Source organism: Brassica napus, chromosome C6, assembly GCF_020379485.1.
Source record: "Brassica napus cultivar Da-Ae chromosome C6, Da-Ae, whole genome shotgun sequence".
Lineage (NCBI taxonomy): Eukaryota > Viridiplantae > Streptophyta > Magnoliopsida > Brassicales > Brassicaceae > Brassica > Brassica napus.
In genome coordinates this window covers 25,935,093-25,952,320 of record NC_063449.1, presented here as the reverse complement: position 1 = coordinate 25,952,320, position 17,228 = coordinate 25,935,093, and the positions used below count along the sequence as shown (strand labels likewise).

Genomic DNA, 17,228 nt, shown 5'->3' with positions numbered 1-17,228 from the left:
AACAATCCTATATATCCTAAACTATCCATTCAATCCTAAAATTTTCAATCAAACAACCTAAAATCCGAGATCTAACTTCCAAAACCCTAAACAATTGACATAAAACAAGGTTTGGGATGATTCTTACATGATTTGGGGTTTGGGGAAGAGATATGAGGGTGAGAAGAGGATTCGCCGGTGAAGGGAGGTCGAGAAGGGCCGGAATCGCCGGAGAGATAGAGAAATCGCCGGAGAGAGAGGATGTTTGAGAGAGGGGCGAAAATAACGAAGAAGGAAGAAGAAGGGTTATTATATCTGAAGATTCCGACGGACACGGGTTCGTCAGTATTCCGTCGGTATAATTAAAATATACCAAATGGCGATTCGCGAAAATTTTCACGCGGTTTGGTTCTCCCGGGCAAATTGGATTTCCGACGGAATGTGTCCGTCAGTATATTCCGACGGAATGTGTCCGTCAGTATTTTCCGACGGAATTCCGACGACTTAGTGTTTAGGGTGTTGATTACAAGTTTCTAAATGCAAAATCCATATCTTTGATAAGATATATAGTATTTGCATAAAGATTTAACAATAAAAATGTTTTTATAACACGATTTTACACAACAACATTTTTTGTAATGTAAGATTATATGAATATGATTGCATAAGTATATGAGTGTTAAGATGAGATGTTATGAAAACAATGATATGCATACATAAATATTTTAATGAGTTGTTATATTTGAACGGTTCCGATCTAATACTATACTAAACACTTATTATGTGTTATTTTCATAGTTTTGGCATCTAAATTTATAGATTTTTATGATTGAAATATTTTAGAAACACATGTCGTCGGTAATTCGTCGGAATATACCGACGACATTCCGACGAACTTGTCTAGTTCGTCGGAATGTTGTCGGTATATACCGACGAATTACCGACGACCTTTCCAAACTTCAGCGAAACCCTTGGTCGTCACTGTGTCGTCTGTATATTGGGAGGGATTTCCGACGGACCAATAATAAAAAAAAAAAACTAATCAGAATCTTCTGAATCTTCGTCAAACTCCCTAACCTCGGCGTCTGGCTCCGAATGTACAACAGCATCATGTCCAAACACAGTCAAATTCTCAACAAGTTGAACATTTTCCAAATCTTCAACTGCCTGGGCGTTGCTGGTGGACTCTGGTTGCAATGGTTCATCATCATCAGATGTTCCATCCACTCGTCCTCTTGGGTTGATTTGCGTTACAGTAACCCATGGATCATCTCTGTACGTCACCCGAGGGTAACTGATGTAGCACACCTATACATATCAATTATATAAGTATTAGTAAAATATATAACATTAATTAATTATATTGGTAAAAAACTATGAATAGATTGACATACCTGATCAGCTTGCGAACCAAGAATGAAGGGATCATAATATTGAAGTTTCCGCCGCGAATGAACTGATGTAACACCAAACGCATCAATCTTCACTCCTCTATCTGGGGTGGTGTCATACCAATCACAATGAATACTACACAACGCAATCCAACCAGTCCAGGAAATTGGATTTCCAATATTTCTTTTATGTTGCCGTAGTAGACATCGTCACCGGAAGAAGATGAAACACCAGCATCATATGTTGTCTTAGAATGACATTTTCTTGTGAATGCATATCCTCGCGTACAAAATTTAGGATATGATTTGACCACATAGTTTGGTTCCTGCACAAATTCACGTATCCAATCATCGAACACAAGACCGCTGGCCAAACCATCATTCACCTATAAATTAAAAACATATATGATTGAAAAGTTAATTAGTTTATATTAAATTTAAACTAATCATTTGCATAGGGTAATATGATAGATGACTCACATAACTACGAAGCCACGCAGCAAATCCGTTATCTCTAAGTTGTCGAAGCTCATCTTCTGTTGCATGCCTGTGAGTCATACGCAACTCCGCCATATATACACTATATACAAAAATATTATCAATATGAAATAAATTTATTGAATATTAATCTAATAATAAATGAATAAATATTTTTACCTCTCATATTGTAGAACATCTTCACAGTTAGTGAGCAAATATGTTTGCAAATGAGCGTGCTCAGTGTCCGTAAGTCTCCGCTTCGTGAATTTTCCACTAAGTCGTCCTATTTCCTTGAACATGCTTGGGACAGTAACATGATATGTTGCTCTCTCCCCTCTATCATCATGCCGAGCAGGTCTTCGGTGTTTTGTATGCACTTCTGGTGGAAAATAATTTTCAGCAAAGATTCCAGTTTCTTCATTGATCACCTGTGCCACTATAGAACCTTCCACACAGCTTTGATTTTTGACCATCTTCTTCAGATGATGCATATAACGTTCAAAAATATACATCCATCTGTACTGTACAGGACCACCAAGTTCCAATTCTCTTGCGAGATGAATAGCAAGATGTTCCATTACATCAAAGAATGATGGAGGAAATATCTTCTCAAGGTTGCACATGCTGACTGGTGCGTTTGTCTTCAAATTATTAATACCCTCTTCAGTCACTACTCTGCTGCATAAGTCGCGGAAGAAAACACTAATCCTTACATAGATAAAAGACATAATTTTCGTAAGTATTAAGTTTTTATAAGCATAATTGTTAAATATAAAAATAAATTAAATTGTAAAAATATAAGATACCTGCAATTGCTTCATGAACATTACGTGGCAATAATGCTGAAAAAGCAAACGGAAGGAGGCGCTGCATAATTACATGACAATCATGACTCTTCAAGCCAGTAAACTTTCCTTCGCTTCTATCAACGCAGTTCCCCAAATTTGATGCATATCCGTCATGAAATTTCACTTTATCTGTAATCCAATCAAAGAACTCTTCTTTTCTAGCACCATCCAGCCGATAAATGGGAAAAGGGGCCGTACCGTTCTCATCAACGTGAAGTTCAGAACGATCACAGATATCGACTAAATCCAACCTTGACTTCAAATTATCCTTCGTTTTACCTTGGATGTTAAGGACTGTGTTCATCAGATTGTCGAAGAAGTTCTTCTCAATATGCATGACATCTAAATTATGCCGCAGTAGATGACTCTCCCAATATGGCAGATCCCAAAAAATACTCTTTTTGTACCAGTTATGTAGCTCTCCAACCGCACTGACTCGAATGTTTTCATGTCCACCTACATCTGGCGTCCTTTCTGCATCAAAATACCTAAACTGGTTCAACAAATCTTTCCCACTAACTTCCTCAGGTGGACCATCAAACACCTATTTGTTCTTCGTAAACGAAGTCTTACTCCTGCGGTATGGATGATCAGGTGGTAGAAATCGTCTGTGACAGTCAAACCAACACGTTTTCCTTCCGTTCTTTAGTTGGAAAGCATCTGTGTCATCTTGACAATATGGACATGATAGCCTCCCATGTGTTGTCCATCCAGATAACATACCATATGCTAGAAAGTCACTTATTGTCCACATAAGTACTGCCCCCATCTGAAAGTTTTCTTTGCACGAAACATCGTATGTCTCAAAACCATGCGCCCATAGTTGTTGCAACTCATATATCAGTGGTTGAAGAAACACATCTAGTGATCTTTTAGGATGATCTGGCCCGGAGACGAGAATTGAGAGAAACAAAAACTCTCGTCGCATGCACAAGCTCGGCCGTAAGTTGTACGGTGTCACAATAACTGGCCATAGAGAATACTGTATTCCATTCTTTCCAAATGGGCTGAAACCATCAGTAGATAATCCAAGATAAACATTTCTTCTCTCTTCCGCATATTCTAGATATGTTGACTGGAAATGTTTCCAAGCCTTCGCATCTGAAGGATGTCTAATCTCACCATTTGTGGAATGCTCTGCATGCCATCTCATTGCTTTTGCTGTGCGCTCCCACTGATACAACCTCTTCAATCTTTTTGTCAAAGACAAATACCACATTCTTTTGAATGGGATCAGAACTCTTCCCCTCGTCTCCTGATAACGAGGTTTTCCCCAAAATTTGCATACATTCCGTGTCTCATCCGCTCTCCAGTAGATCATGCAGTTGTCAATACATACATCTATCACTTCGTACGGTAGTTGAAGACCGGCAACAAGTTTCTGAACCTCGTAGTATGAGCCCGGTGCAAGGTTATCCTTAGGTAGAATACCTTTGACAAAATCAGTAATCGCATTCATACATTCTTCAGCCAAATTATAATCTGTCTTAATACCCATTAATCTAGTTGCAGATGATAAGACTGAATGACCATCTCTACAATTTTGATACAAAAGTTGTTTTCCTGCATCCAACATGTCAAAAAATCTCCTAGATTCGGGATTTGGTTCTTCCCCTCTATAATGATCATGTACCATCTGCTCAGTACCTACACCATAATCTATATCCGTTCTAGATTCTTCTAACCTAATATCAGACTGAAATTCACTAAAAGGCTGAGGTTCGCTAGTACTACCATATTCATAACCAGTTTCCCCATGAAGGTACCAAACTTTATAATTACGTGAAAACCCTTTCATATACAAATGAGTCCAAACATCAAATTCTTTTATAACCTTATTATTATTGCAAGTAGAGCAGAAACATCTTAACATACCACTTTTTGCATCCGGCTGCTGTTGAACAAGCCTCATGAATTCTCCAATCTCTTGAACGTATTCTTCCGTAAGCAAATTGGTGTTCGGATCCAAATGAGGTTTATCCATCCACGAACGATAATAAACTTCTGAAGACATGATTTTCACGGAATTGTTATGACTAAAGAGAATGAAGAGAGAATGAAGTGTGAATGAGTTGAATGAGGAGGGGTTGTATTTATAGGAAATTGCTTACGGCCCTCCGACGACTTTCCGACGAAATTCCGACGGATGTAAAGAAGTCCGTCGGAATTCCGTCGGTATTTTCCAATCTCAAACGGCTATACAACGGTCATATATATTTGTCGGCAACGGTCACATGTTTCGTCGGAAAATTCCGACGGAATACCGACGACTGTACTGTTAATCGGAGTGTCGTCGGAAGTTCGTCGGTATATTCCAACGAATTTCCGACGACGTAACGGTTACATTTTTTATCGGAATGTCGTCGAAAAGTCGTCGGAAAATTCCGACGACCCATGTTTCGTCGAAATTCCGTCGGAAATGGCCGACGGAATTCCGACGACTTCAAATTTTTGGTTTTCGTCGGAAATTGGTCGGTAATCCGTCACAAACGTCCGACGACATTGTTGTCTGTCGGAATTTGACGTATTTTCTTGTAGTGCACAGTTGACTCACACTAATCAGATTTGCCTTTAGTCCTTTGATAAAGTACACATTCACCAGTTTGGGTAAGTCTGAGTTGCACGTGGTGCCTTTGCCTTTGATGATTCCATATCCTCCATCGCCAAATGTGACCTTTCCGCCTTTAACCTTTGACACTTCTTCAAGATACTCAGCATTCCCAGTCATATGTGTGGAGCATCCGCTGTCAAAGTACCATGGTTCATCTGAATCAGAATCATCTGTGACACGCGCCATGTTACACCTAACTCCACCAACCCCATTAATGACTGGTCTTGAATACAGGTCAGTTTTCTTCATCCAGACTTGGTTAGTTTTCTTGATTCTCCAAAACTTGTGTTGTTTCCACATTTGCTTAACCCTGTTGAGGTACTTGTAGCAGAACTTTTTGTAATGTTCAAACTTCCCGCAGAAGAAACACCCAGAAGCTTGACGCACGGTTGTCTTAAAGTTGAGCTCCTCTCAATGTGCATACCCTCATGACACAAAGTTTGTCTTACCTGTATTACCATTCTGTCTTCCCGTGTAGCCCAGACCCATATGTGAGCTCTCCGTTCTTCCAGTACTCAGAATTTTGTCTAGTTGTTTGGTTCCAGTGAGCATCTTGATGTTTTTGTTCTGGTGATCCAGTTTTGCCTGGAGATCTGTCGACACCTTTTTCTCAGCTACAACTTCATGTCTGAGCTCTTCAGCTTGTTTGGCCAGAATTAGTTTTTCTTTGATTAGTCCGACACTCTCCTTAGCCAGTTCAGCTTCTCTCTGAAGTTCAATTCGAACGAGAGATAGTTCAACTTATAGTTTCTCTTTCTCTTTAGTGAGAGAGAGATTCTCTTTAGTGAGAGAGAGATTCTCCATACTGAGCCTGATCAATGTTTTACGGACCTCCTTATAGCTTTCATCCAACTCTCTTTCTGGTTCACCATCACTATCAGAGCCTGATTCAAAGTCAGTTATTCCAAGAAAAGCCACAAAATTGTTCAACTCTTCCTCACTGTCACTTTCCGAGTCACTGTCATTGATTCCAATCATGGATCTTTCATTTTTCCTTTTTCCATCTGCCTCACACTCAGCCTAAGTATGACCAAAACCTTGACATCCATGACACTGAAATTCTCTTCTCTTCACCGTTGGACATTCGGTTCTGAAGTAACCATATCCCTTACATTCATAGCACTTGACATCAGCCTTTTTGTTACCCTTGTCAGGTTCAGCACCTGTCTTTCTTCCTGGACGAACTTCTTCTGTCCTTGCTCTACCTTGCGTAGGGCTCTGTCAAATCGTCTGACCAGCAGACTCACTGGATCATTATCCATGACTTCACTTTTCTCAACTGACGCTAGCGCGATTCCTTTTGCCTTCTTTCCACCAGATACCTCCATTTCATGAGCCTGAAGCATCCCAACTACTTCATCAAAGGTCATGTCGTTAGTGTTCAGGGACACACTCATTGCTGCCTTATACGACATGAACTTAGCTGGTAGACACCTTAGGAATTTTTTCACTAGCTTCTTTTCTTTGTATTTTTTTACCAAGCGTCAACGCTTCCTGAGCCAATGAGCTGAGCTTGGAGCTGAAGTCACCAATTGATTCGTGCTCATCCATCTTAAGTTCCTCAAATTTGGTAGCAAGCATGTCTTTTCTGGAACTTTGAACCTTCAGTGTTCCTTCAAAATGAATTTGAAGGATGTTCCAAGCATCTTTTGCTGATTCGCACCCTTGAATCAGCTCAAATTGTTTTCTTGCTACGCTGCAGTGAATGACAGTAAGAGCTCTAGCATTAAACTTGGCCATCTTGTTTTCTTCATCAGTCCAGAGCTCTTCTCCCCTTGGTACATCTGTTCCATCATCGCCTCTGGCAACAGGTGCGGTCCACCCAGATTCCACTTCTTTCCACGCCAGAGGATCAATACCCTTGATCGCTGCCTTCATATGCGCCTTCCAAAAGCCGTAGTTTCCAACTTTAAGAATCACCTTTGAGTGCGACAACATCTCACGGTAGTTGTCCATCTTACTCCGCATGATCTTACCTGTTTAAAAACAAATACAGATACCCGCTCTGATACCACTTGTTAATGTAAGATAATCAAGCTACACTAACTAGAACACACAGTAACACAGGGATATTTCTTTTCAACAAATACGACTAGATTAATCCTTTTAAAAGCACATACAAGTTCTTCTCAAAAGCAATCCTTCAAGCAAGCTCAAGACAAACCTTGACTTGTTGACTAGTCTCACTCGTTCACAGACTTGAAGTAGTCAATGAACCGCTCAAGCTCTTAACCCCTAGTGGCTTTGCTTCACCTTATTCGGACTTGCAAACCTCTTATTGCTAAAAACTCTCTCTGTGTGCTGAACGGCCATGCAGTGCCAAGACTGCTCTTTATATTCTTAGAGGAAAAACCCTAGATGTAAAGTCTATCTAATGGAAACTTTCCATATCTATTCCTTCAGCGAATAAGCCAATCTTCCTTTCATCTAAACTCGATTGCTTCTTCTTCAATACTTTCTTTAAACTGACTTCTTCAGTAAATCTTCCTTGAATGCTCGTTAACAGACTCGACCAACTCTGGTATCTTTGTCTGATGTCGTAGTTCATGTTGTGCTTCATGAATGACTACATCTCCGTCTTGACCATACATCTTCAGAGAATTTCTCGAACATGATTGAGAAAAGACCTCCAAGGAGACCTAAGAAGAGACCAAGGGTTGTTCCAAAAAAAACTTAATATAAGCTTTATCGGAAAATTTTGTTGTTCGGTCTGAGAAAATTAAAATCAATTCTGTGCTAATAATTTTGTTTTTGTTTTGGGATACGATTTTTCCTGGATTTTAGTTGTCGGAAGAAGTAACAATGGATTCTCATATGATGTTCCTGAAGCTGTGGAAACGTGACAAAGGTGTTAACTTCAATTGTTATTCTCTTTGCACCACATTTGTTTCAATTTTCTTGAGACATTCTCAAGGTTTTTATATGCAGTTGTCATTGTAAACGAATGAACATGTAGCGCAATGACTCGGGTGTGTGAAGAAACCCAATTTCTGATATATTTTTTTTATCATCACAGAGGAAACGAAACATAAGAGTTGGATCGGGTCATTTTAATAGTTGGATCGGATAAAAGTTTAAAGAATTCGATTGACGCCAAGAACTTTTGATTAGATCTAATTACGCCCTGAATGATGAATTCAACATATTTCAGTGAGTCGGTGTAGTTTGGAACACATTTTAATAATTCAGTAGGTTTCAGATACATTACCCAATAGTTTGTGTAGCTAGAGAACTTTTTTCCATATATATATTGATACAAGACTGAAAACAATTCACTAATTCAAATTTCAATCTGACTTAATTATATTATAATCCGAATATAAGCTTAAAATATGTATATTCCTTCTTTATAACGACAATCCCATCCATGCTAGAGATCTCCTGATCTTATCCTTCTCCATATGGCTTAGCGTGAGATTACATTTAACTGCATTTATAGTTCGTATATATGTATTAACTTGATCAGAATCATGTATTAATAGCCCCATATCTATAACAAATAAAAGAATGAGATGACAATGATTGCATAAAGGTACCATGGCTTAGAGTGACTTGAACCGTCAAACCAGATGTACTTCGACGGTCCATGGGCCATACAATGGACGACCAATCTTTCTAAAGATCAATAGGCCGATGTATTGACCGCTGAATACGAAGATCTTTGTATTTTCTTTTCTCAAAATCTTGATCTGCATTTCTATAAACAACAAATCCTTTCCTTTATATAAGCAAAGCAAAAGAGTGTTTACAGCATTCGAAAGAAACTAAAAAAATGCGAGAAAGACGTTATCTTTTCGATTATTCTCACGAATCGAGCAAAGCAACCTAATTTAAAAGTGCGAACGTACCGTCGGATAGTCGACACGGCGAAAAGCCAGCCCACGTGTTGGGAAGTTCGAACTAGCATCAGACAATAATTTTGCTAACCCACGCCTCTCTTTATTTTTGGAATAGCTTCTTTAGGGATACACGGCAACATCAGACAAAGACACGTGGTTTTCAGTTATTGGATACGTTAGATTGCATTATAAGTGTTGGCCACGTCATCATTCTGATATCGACACATTGACGTCAGCTCCAAACTCGTATAAAGAGTGTTTTTTTTTTCTTCAAAATTTTAGCTAACATTCAACTTCGTCCTTTCTCTAACCAAAAGTCTCCTGCTTCTCTCTAACCCTCAAGCCGCTGCCGTTTGCTTTTGTCACTGGCTCCGGTAGCTATCATAGCACTAGAATTAGGTTTCTTCTTCTTTTTCTGTTATGTTTCTTTTTCTTTAATTTTTTTTATTCGTAAGTTTCATTTTTTTGGTGGATCTAAAAATCGATTTGGGAGTTTTTATTTTAGATTTGGCTGGTTCGCGTCTACAGTGAAGCTGAGGCACCGAATCATTTGGTTCAATGGTGCGGTTGATGCAAACGCCATAATTTTCCTTCTTCACCCTAGCTAGATTTCCATATATACCTTCTTTGTTTCAGAGATTTTTGAAACCTCTTTCAGCCGATCTTCTTCTTTCTTCTTCAATGATGATAGGTTTGGATTCTTTCCAATTCGATATTTTCTTTTTCTTCTCCTCATGTGTCTGCCGTTAGCCATATTGAATCATTTTTTCCATGGCGTGTATTTAAGCGAATGGGTGCAATATCATATATGAACCATTGCAATTATTTATACGAACAATTGCAACTATAGAATGAAACTTTTGATAATTAACCATATTGATAATTGCAATTCTTGGTGATTAACTATTGCAACTCTTTACTAACCATTGCAACTCTTCACCAACCTTTGCAACTTTTGGTTTAACCATTGCAACTATTGGTTGCAACTCTTCATTCTCTACATAAGGAGGTATAGGCATTGGCAAATGGAGATAGAAAAAATCAGAAACTAATAGTTAGTAAGAAAGAGAGAGAGAAAAATATTCATTGTTCAAAGATCATCAAAGACTTTGAAGAAACACATATAAGCACTAAACCTTTATTTATATCTTAGCCTAGAACAAGAGTGAGACTTTGATTGTCTTATCCTACAAAGGGATTTCGTGTAACCCAAAGTTTGGAATATGGTCGAAATACTGTTTAAGGAAAGCACGGCGATTCAATCATTATCCAAGTATATAATTCACAATTTGCGGGTTACAACCCAATATAACAAACAATCTTAAAGAGTATTTTCTTGTGAAATATGGCTGGTGTATCGGTGCGAGAGATGACATCAAAGTTTGGAAAGTTATATAAGTTTGAAGGAGTAGATTTTCGGAGATGGCCAAAGAAGATGCACTTTCTCCTCACAAATCTGAATGTAGTGTATGTTCTAAGCATGCCTATGCCTACTGTACCGGAGGATGCTGAGAATGAGTCTCTGGATGAGACATAGAAGCAACTTAAATGGGAAAATGACGATTACATATGCCGTGGCCATATTCTCAATGGTATGTCAGATCCTCTCTTTGATGTTTATCAGAATGTCGAATCTGCAAAAGAGTTGTGGGATGCGTTAGAATCAAAATACATGGCTGAGGATGCTTCTACTAAGAAGTTCCTTGTTAGTAATTTTAATAATTACAAAATGTCTGATTCTAGGCCAGTTATGAGCAATACAATGAATTACTTTGTATACTAGGTCAATTTGCACAACACAACATGAAGATGGACGAATCCATCTCAGTATCGAGCATCATCGATAAGTTACCACCTTCATGAAAAGATTTTAAACACACGTTAAAACACAGAAAGGAAGAGTTGTCTCTTGTACAACTTGGCAGCCATTTGCGCATAGAGAAATCTTTAAGGACGCAAGAGGGAGAAAACCCAAAAATAATGAGGCTAGTACTTCTTCCATCAATATGATGGAGGAAGGTGTGAGTTCTAAGAATAAGAATAGGAGGAAACGATCCTTTAATAACAACACTTACAATGGATCTAACAAAAAATTTAAGAGCATTTGTTGGAATTGTAACAAGCCGAGTCACTTTAGTCGTGATTGCCGAGTAGGGAATGATAAAAATAAAGCGGGAAAAAACCATTTGGGACAAGTGTCTAAGGACCAAGGTCCATCCACTCATCAAGGTCAAATCTATGATTTTAAACTATATTCTAATGTGAATTATGTATCAAAGATTTATGAGGCATTTTATGTGCAGGATGATGAAGTGGCATGGTGGATTGACTCGGGTGCAACAACACATGTTTGCAAGGATCGTGAATGGTTCACTACATATGAGCAAGTTCAAGATGGATCCGTACTTCATATGGGAAACGAGTCAACTGCCCCTATCCTAGGTCGTGGAAAAGTGGTGTTAGAGTTTAGTTGTGGAAAAACCCGTGATCTCAAGGATGTACTTCATGTACCCGAAATTGGGAAAAAACATAGTCTCTGGTAGTATTTTAAATAAATGTGGTTTTAAAAAAGTGTATGAATCCGATTAGTATATATTATCGAAGTGTGGTATATTTGTTGGATTTGGATATTTCTGTAATGGAATGGTTATGCTTAATATTAATAAAGCTGTCAATTCTGTTTATATGACAAGTTCTAGTAAAAATGATTTATCTTTGTGGCATGCTAGATTAGGTTATGTACATTATAATCGTATGATTAATATGTCTAAAGACAGGTTAATTCCTACTTTTGATATAAATTTAGAAAAATATAGTACTTGTATGTTAACAAAAATAATTAGGCAACCATTTAAAAGTATTGTAAGAAATTTTGTAGTGCTAGGACTTATACATAGTGATCTATGTGATTTGCATGCTACACCATATTAGGAAACAAGAAGTATTTTGTCACTTTTATAGATGATTATTCTCTTTTCTGTTATGTGTATTTATTACATGCTAAAGATGAGGCCCTAGATAAATTTAAGGTTTATAAAACTGAGGTTGAATTGGAACAAAATGGTTTGATTAAGAAGTTACGCACTAATAGAGGTGGAGAGTATTATGATCATGTATATTTCCAATCCGTAGGCATTATTCATGAAACTACGGCTCCATATACACAGCAAAAAAATGGTGTATCACAAAGGAAAAATAGAATCCTAAAAGAAATGGTTAATTTCATGTTATCTTACTCGGGATTAAGTGACGGATTTTGGGGTGAAGCCATGTTAACGGCTTGCTATTTATCAAATAAAGTTCCTAACAAAAAGAACAAAATTACCCTTTATGAACTTTGGTATAAGAGAAAACCAAACTTGAATTATCTTCGAGTTTGGGGATGTAGGGCTGTTGTAAGACTACCCCAACCCAAAATAAAAACTTTGGGAGAGAATGGTTTTGATTGCATTTTTATTGGATATGCAGAGCATTCCAAAGCTTATAGGTTTTATGTAATAGAACCTAATGATTTAGTAGCAGTTCACACTGTAATTGAATCAAGAGATGCAATACTTGATGAAAATCGGTTTTCATCTATACCTATGCCAAAGGATTTGGTACCAAGTTCAAGTAGAGCCAATAAAGGAGACGACACTTTAGTGCCTCCTGGCATATCACCTATGCTCCGTAGGAGCAAACGAGGAAGGATTGGAAAATCATTTGGTCCTGATTTTCAAATATATTTAGTTGAAGGATCAAGAGATGAGATTGGTTTCCAACACTCATATTGTTATCATATTGATAATGATCCAAGAACTTATAGTGAAGCTATGAATTCTCAGGATGTTTCTTTTTGGAAAGAAGCAATAAATGATGAGATGGACTCCATCATGGGAAATAATACTTGGGTCTTGTCGGATCTCCCACATGGTTGCAAGCCTTTAGGATGCAAATGGATCTTCAAAAAAAAGATGAAAGTTGATGGAACAATAGACAAGTTTAAAGCATGATTGGTTATTCAAGGCTTTAAACAAAGAGAAGGTATTGATTATTTTGATACATATGCTCCAGTTGCTAGGATCTCTTCTATAAGATTATTAATTGCTTTGGCAGCAATTAATAACCATGTGATTTACCAAATGGATGTTAAGACAGCGTTCTTAAATGGTATTTTGGAAGAAGAGGTGTATATGAAGCAACCTGAAGATTTTGTTATGTCTGGTAATGAGCATAAGGTGTGTAAGTTGATCAAATCATTGTATGGGCTAAAGCAAGACCTAAGCAGTGGCATCAAAGGTTTGATGAGGTTGTCTTATCAAATGGTTTCATGTTAAACCAATCGGATAAGTGTTTATATAGCAAATTTGACGAATCCGGTAACGGCGTAATCATTTGCTTGTATGTTGATGACATGCTGATCTTTGGTACTGACCTTAGACAAGTAGAGCTTACAAAAGCATTTTCGTCATCAAATTTTGCAATGAAAGACATGGGGGAGGCGGAGGTGATTCTTGGAATTAGAATCAAACTTGAAACTAAAGGACTATCTTTGACACAATCTCACTACATTGAGAGAATTTTTAAGAAGTTCAATTGTGAGAATTGTTCTCTAATGAGCACTCCCATGGATGCTAGTGTGAAGCTTATGCCTAATGCAGGACAAGCAGTATCACAACTTGAATATTCACAAGTGATTGGCTGCTTAATGTATGCCATGACGAGCACTAGGTCAGATATAGCTTACGCTGTAAGAAGGTTGAGTAGATACACTAGTAATCCTAGTACTCAACATTGGCAAGCCTTAAAAAGGGTGCTCAAGTATTTGAAAGGAACCATTAATTATGGTTTAACATATGTCGGATGTCCTTCGGTGCTAGAAGGATATTCAGATGCAAGTTGGATTACCAACATAGAAGATCATTCTTCTACAAGTGGTTGGGTGTTTTTGCTTGGGGGAGGTGCCATTTCTTGATCTTCCAAGAAGCAAACTTGCATTACAAGTTCGACTATGGAGTCAGAATTCGTAGCATTAGCAGCTGCTGGTAAAGAAGCAGAGTGGCTAAGAAACTTAGTGTACGGGATTCCATTGTGGCCGAAACCAGTATCACCAATTTCTATCCATTGTGATAGTGATATGATCATGGACCAGCCAAACAAAGAAGATAATGAGAGCATGGATGATCCAGCTGATGGAGGAGCTCTAGCCATATCTGAAGGTCCTATGACTCGAGCCAGAAGCAAGCAACTCAAAGAAGCCATTGGAGGATTACTTAAGACATCACTGAAGCAAGAAGAGAGTCTTGGAAGAAGCTTGATCAACCAAGACACACTTGCCACAATTCAAGCCATCTCAGCTCCAAGATAGACATCAAATGAGCAAGTAACATATGTGTGCTCTTTTTCCCTATCTTTGGTTTTGTCCCACTGGGTTTTCCAAAGATAGGTTTTTAATGAGGCCATATGTTGCTTTCCTATCACTCATTTGATGATCTCAGTTCAAGACTTTATTTTAATTAGTTATCTTTGTTAACATGAAGCAGAATTAGACTGCTAGACTTGAGAATTAGGCTGCTAGACTTGAGAATTAAGCTGCCAGACTTGAGAACCCTTATAAGGTTTTATAAGGTTTTATAAGGTTTATTTTTAAGGCCCATTTAGAGACCAAGGAGCCTGTTCCTTGCCTTCTCTATAAATATGTGTCTGAAAACCCTAATAGAACTATCCAATCTTTTATTTTCAGACTCTTGTCTCTCTCTGACGGCTGCAAGTCTTCTTGTAGATCTGAGTGTTCTTGAGTCTTTGTTAGTGTGTCATATCTAACAAAACCACAAGAGTGATTGTCTTGGTGTGTCATATCCAAGGGATTCACTTAGGAGTATCAAGGAGACCTCTCACATCTCTTTGTGTCACCATTCATTCCACAAACCTTGAAGCAGATTGAGTCTTTGATTCTCTGTGTGCAAGGATCTATCCCATTCCAACCAGAGAAGCATCCTAGGAGTGTATTATGTGGTATCAGAGCAAATCTCTGGAAGGAAGTTTCTAAACTCTCTACTTCTATTTTCAATTTCGAAATTTTCTTATGAACCCTAGATCTGAAAAAAAAAAAAAATTGAAATTCTTCTAATCTTTTTAGATCTGTTCTGTTTGGGTTTGTGGTCGAAATTCTCTGTCTAGATTTGAATCTGATTCGATTTGGGCTTGAGTAGGTTGAGTTTCTCTTGATCTGTTTGAGTTTTTGGTCAAACTGTTCTATATCTAATCTCAGGTTGAGTATCTGATTATTGTCTGATTTAGAGCTTGTTATTTTCAATCTGAGTTCAATATTGATAGATCTGTTGTTCTGTGCTTTGAATGTGATAAATCTGAGAATTTTTATTCTAGATCTGTGCTGAATCTGTTTCATCTCTTGTTTGTTTTCCTTATTTAATTTTGATTTCGAACTACTTACTGGCTTAGTCTTTCTCTTGTCTCAGGTACCATGGCAGGAGATCAAAAAGGAGAACTCACTAAGGATGAAAAGCTTTTACTTAAGGCTATGAGTGCTCAGATGCAGGAGAAGATGAAAGCCAGCCTTGATAAATTCCGGCATGAGTTGAGACAGGAACTCCAACAAGCTACTGGTCAGAGTTTTGAGTCTAGAAGCAGTGAGAGGAGACAAAGACGTGGGCATGAAGGCCGAAGCAATCACAAAGATAAATTGGCTGATCAAAAGCTAAAAATCCCTCCTTTCTATGGTGATGCTGACCCTGCTGCATACGTGGAGTGGGAAGAGAAGATGGAGTTGATTTTTAACTGTCAACACTCTGCTGAAAGAAAGAAGGTTCAAATGGCTACTGCTGAGTTTTATGGTTATGCTTCAAGCTGGTGGAATCAATTGGTGTCATCTAGGAGACACTATGGAAAAGAACCAGTTACAACCTGGCTTAAATTAAGGGCTTTGATGCGTCCTAAGTATGTTCCAAGACAGTACAACAAGGAAGTGCTTCGAAAACAGTCTGAAACAAAGCCATGCTCTGCAAACTCAGTTCAGAAACAACAAGTCAGTATGAGATCAATTCCAGCCAGTGTTATTGGTTTACCTAGCAAGACAACAAGCTGGTTCAGTGAGGAGGACATAAAGAAGCTGTCTAAGTGGTTATGGATGTTGAGAAACAACTCAGAGAGACCTACACCACACGTCCATCCTTAGAAGAACAGAACCAGGAGTCAATCACTTCAGTCTCAGAACTTAATTCAGCAGAGCCAGTATCAGCTACATCTATTCAAGGAGATCAAGGCAAAGAATCATCATCTATCATTCAGAAAAAAGAGCAGCCTATTCAGAACTTCATGGTTCCTTTCAAACAAGACATGGTAGCAGAGGAGACACCCAGGGAACCACAGGCAGCTCACAGATTGACTAAACTAATTGTCTTTGATCCATATGATTTCCAAAAGACCTTCTTAGGTACTTTTCTGATCAGACCTTTTGTTTGGAGCAAGGCCAGAGAAGTGGAGCTCTCAAGACACGAACTGGGCTTGAAGCATGTTGTATTTGAGCCTGGAGTAGACTTGTGGGATCACAGGAACAATGACATATTGATTAAGAAGAAATCGGCAGCACCCACAAGTGATTTTGATGATCTTTTACCAACATGAGATAAAGTGATTCAGCTCAGCAAGAGTTTCACTATGAAACCAATTGGAGAGTGTTACCCACTCAGTCCTTGATCCAACAAACCAAACAACGAAGCAAATGGCCACCTGATCCTCAAGATATTGTCCATTTTGCAAAACATATCGCTTTGGATCATTTCCGAGATATGCTTAACTCTGATTGGACTGGAAGGTTACAGATCTACTTTTGGAAACCTGGAGCATATGACAGCATATTTATAATCCTTGGGGAGTGCTCTGCTCGTACTAGAACCAGCTGGGGTAATAAAGAGTTGGAAGCTGATAAAAATGCCTTGCTTCTTGATCATGTCAAGGTGTGGAAGCCACCAGATTTGCAAAAGCTTCAATACCATTTCAGAGATTGTCAAACCATGAGTGGAGATGGAGATTTCACTAGAGTAAATGGTAAAGTGATTACTGGAGCAGGAGGAGAACTCAT

General features: G+C 38.3%; 1 protein-coding gene and 1 long non-coding RNA gene across 2 annotated transcripts; one reads left to right on the top strand and one right to left on the bottom strand.

The window, feature by feature from the left end:
- Positions 1 to 8,472: 8,472 nt before the first annotated feature.
- Positions 8,473 to 9,250, bottom strand: LOC125588906. Its single transcript, XR_007325101.1, has 3 exons — positions 9,158 to 9,250; positions 8,846 to 9,006; positions 8,473 to 8,736 (listed from the first exon to the last, which is right to left on the bottom strand). It is a non-coding gene; the product is annotated as an uncharacterized LOC125588906 (long non-coding RNA).
- Positions 9,251 to 14,468: 5,218 nt separating this feature from the next.
- On the top strand, positions 14,469 to 16,462 carry LOC125588905. The gene is made up of 2 exons (XM_048760850.1): positions 14,469 to 14,510; positions 15,607 to 16,462. The coding sequence occupies exon 2, from the start codon at positions 15,612 to 15,614 to the stop codon at positions 16,320 to 16,322; it is 711 nt and encodes a 236-aa protein (XP_048616807.1). The 5' UTR covers positions 14,469 to 14,510; positions 15,607 to 15,611; the 3' UTR covers positions 16,323 to 16,462.
- The last annotated feature ends 766 nt before the right edge of the window (positions 16,463 to 17,228 follow it).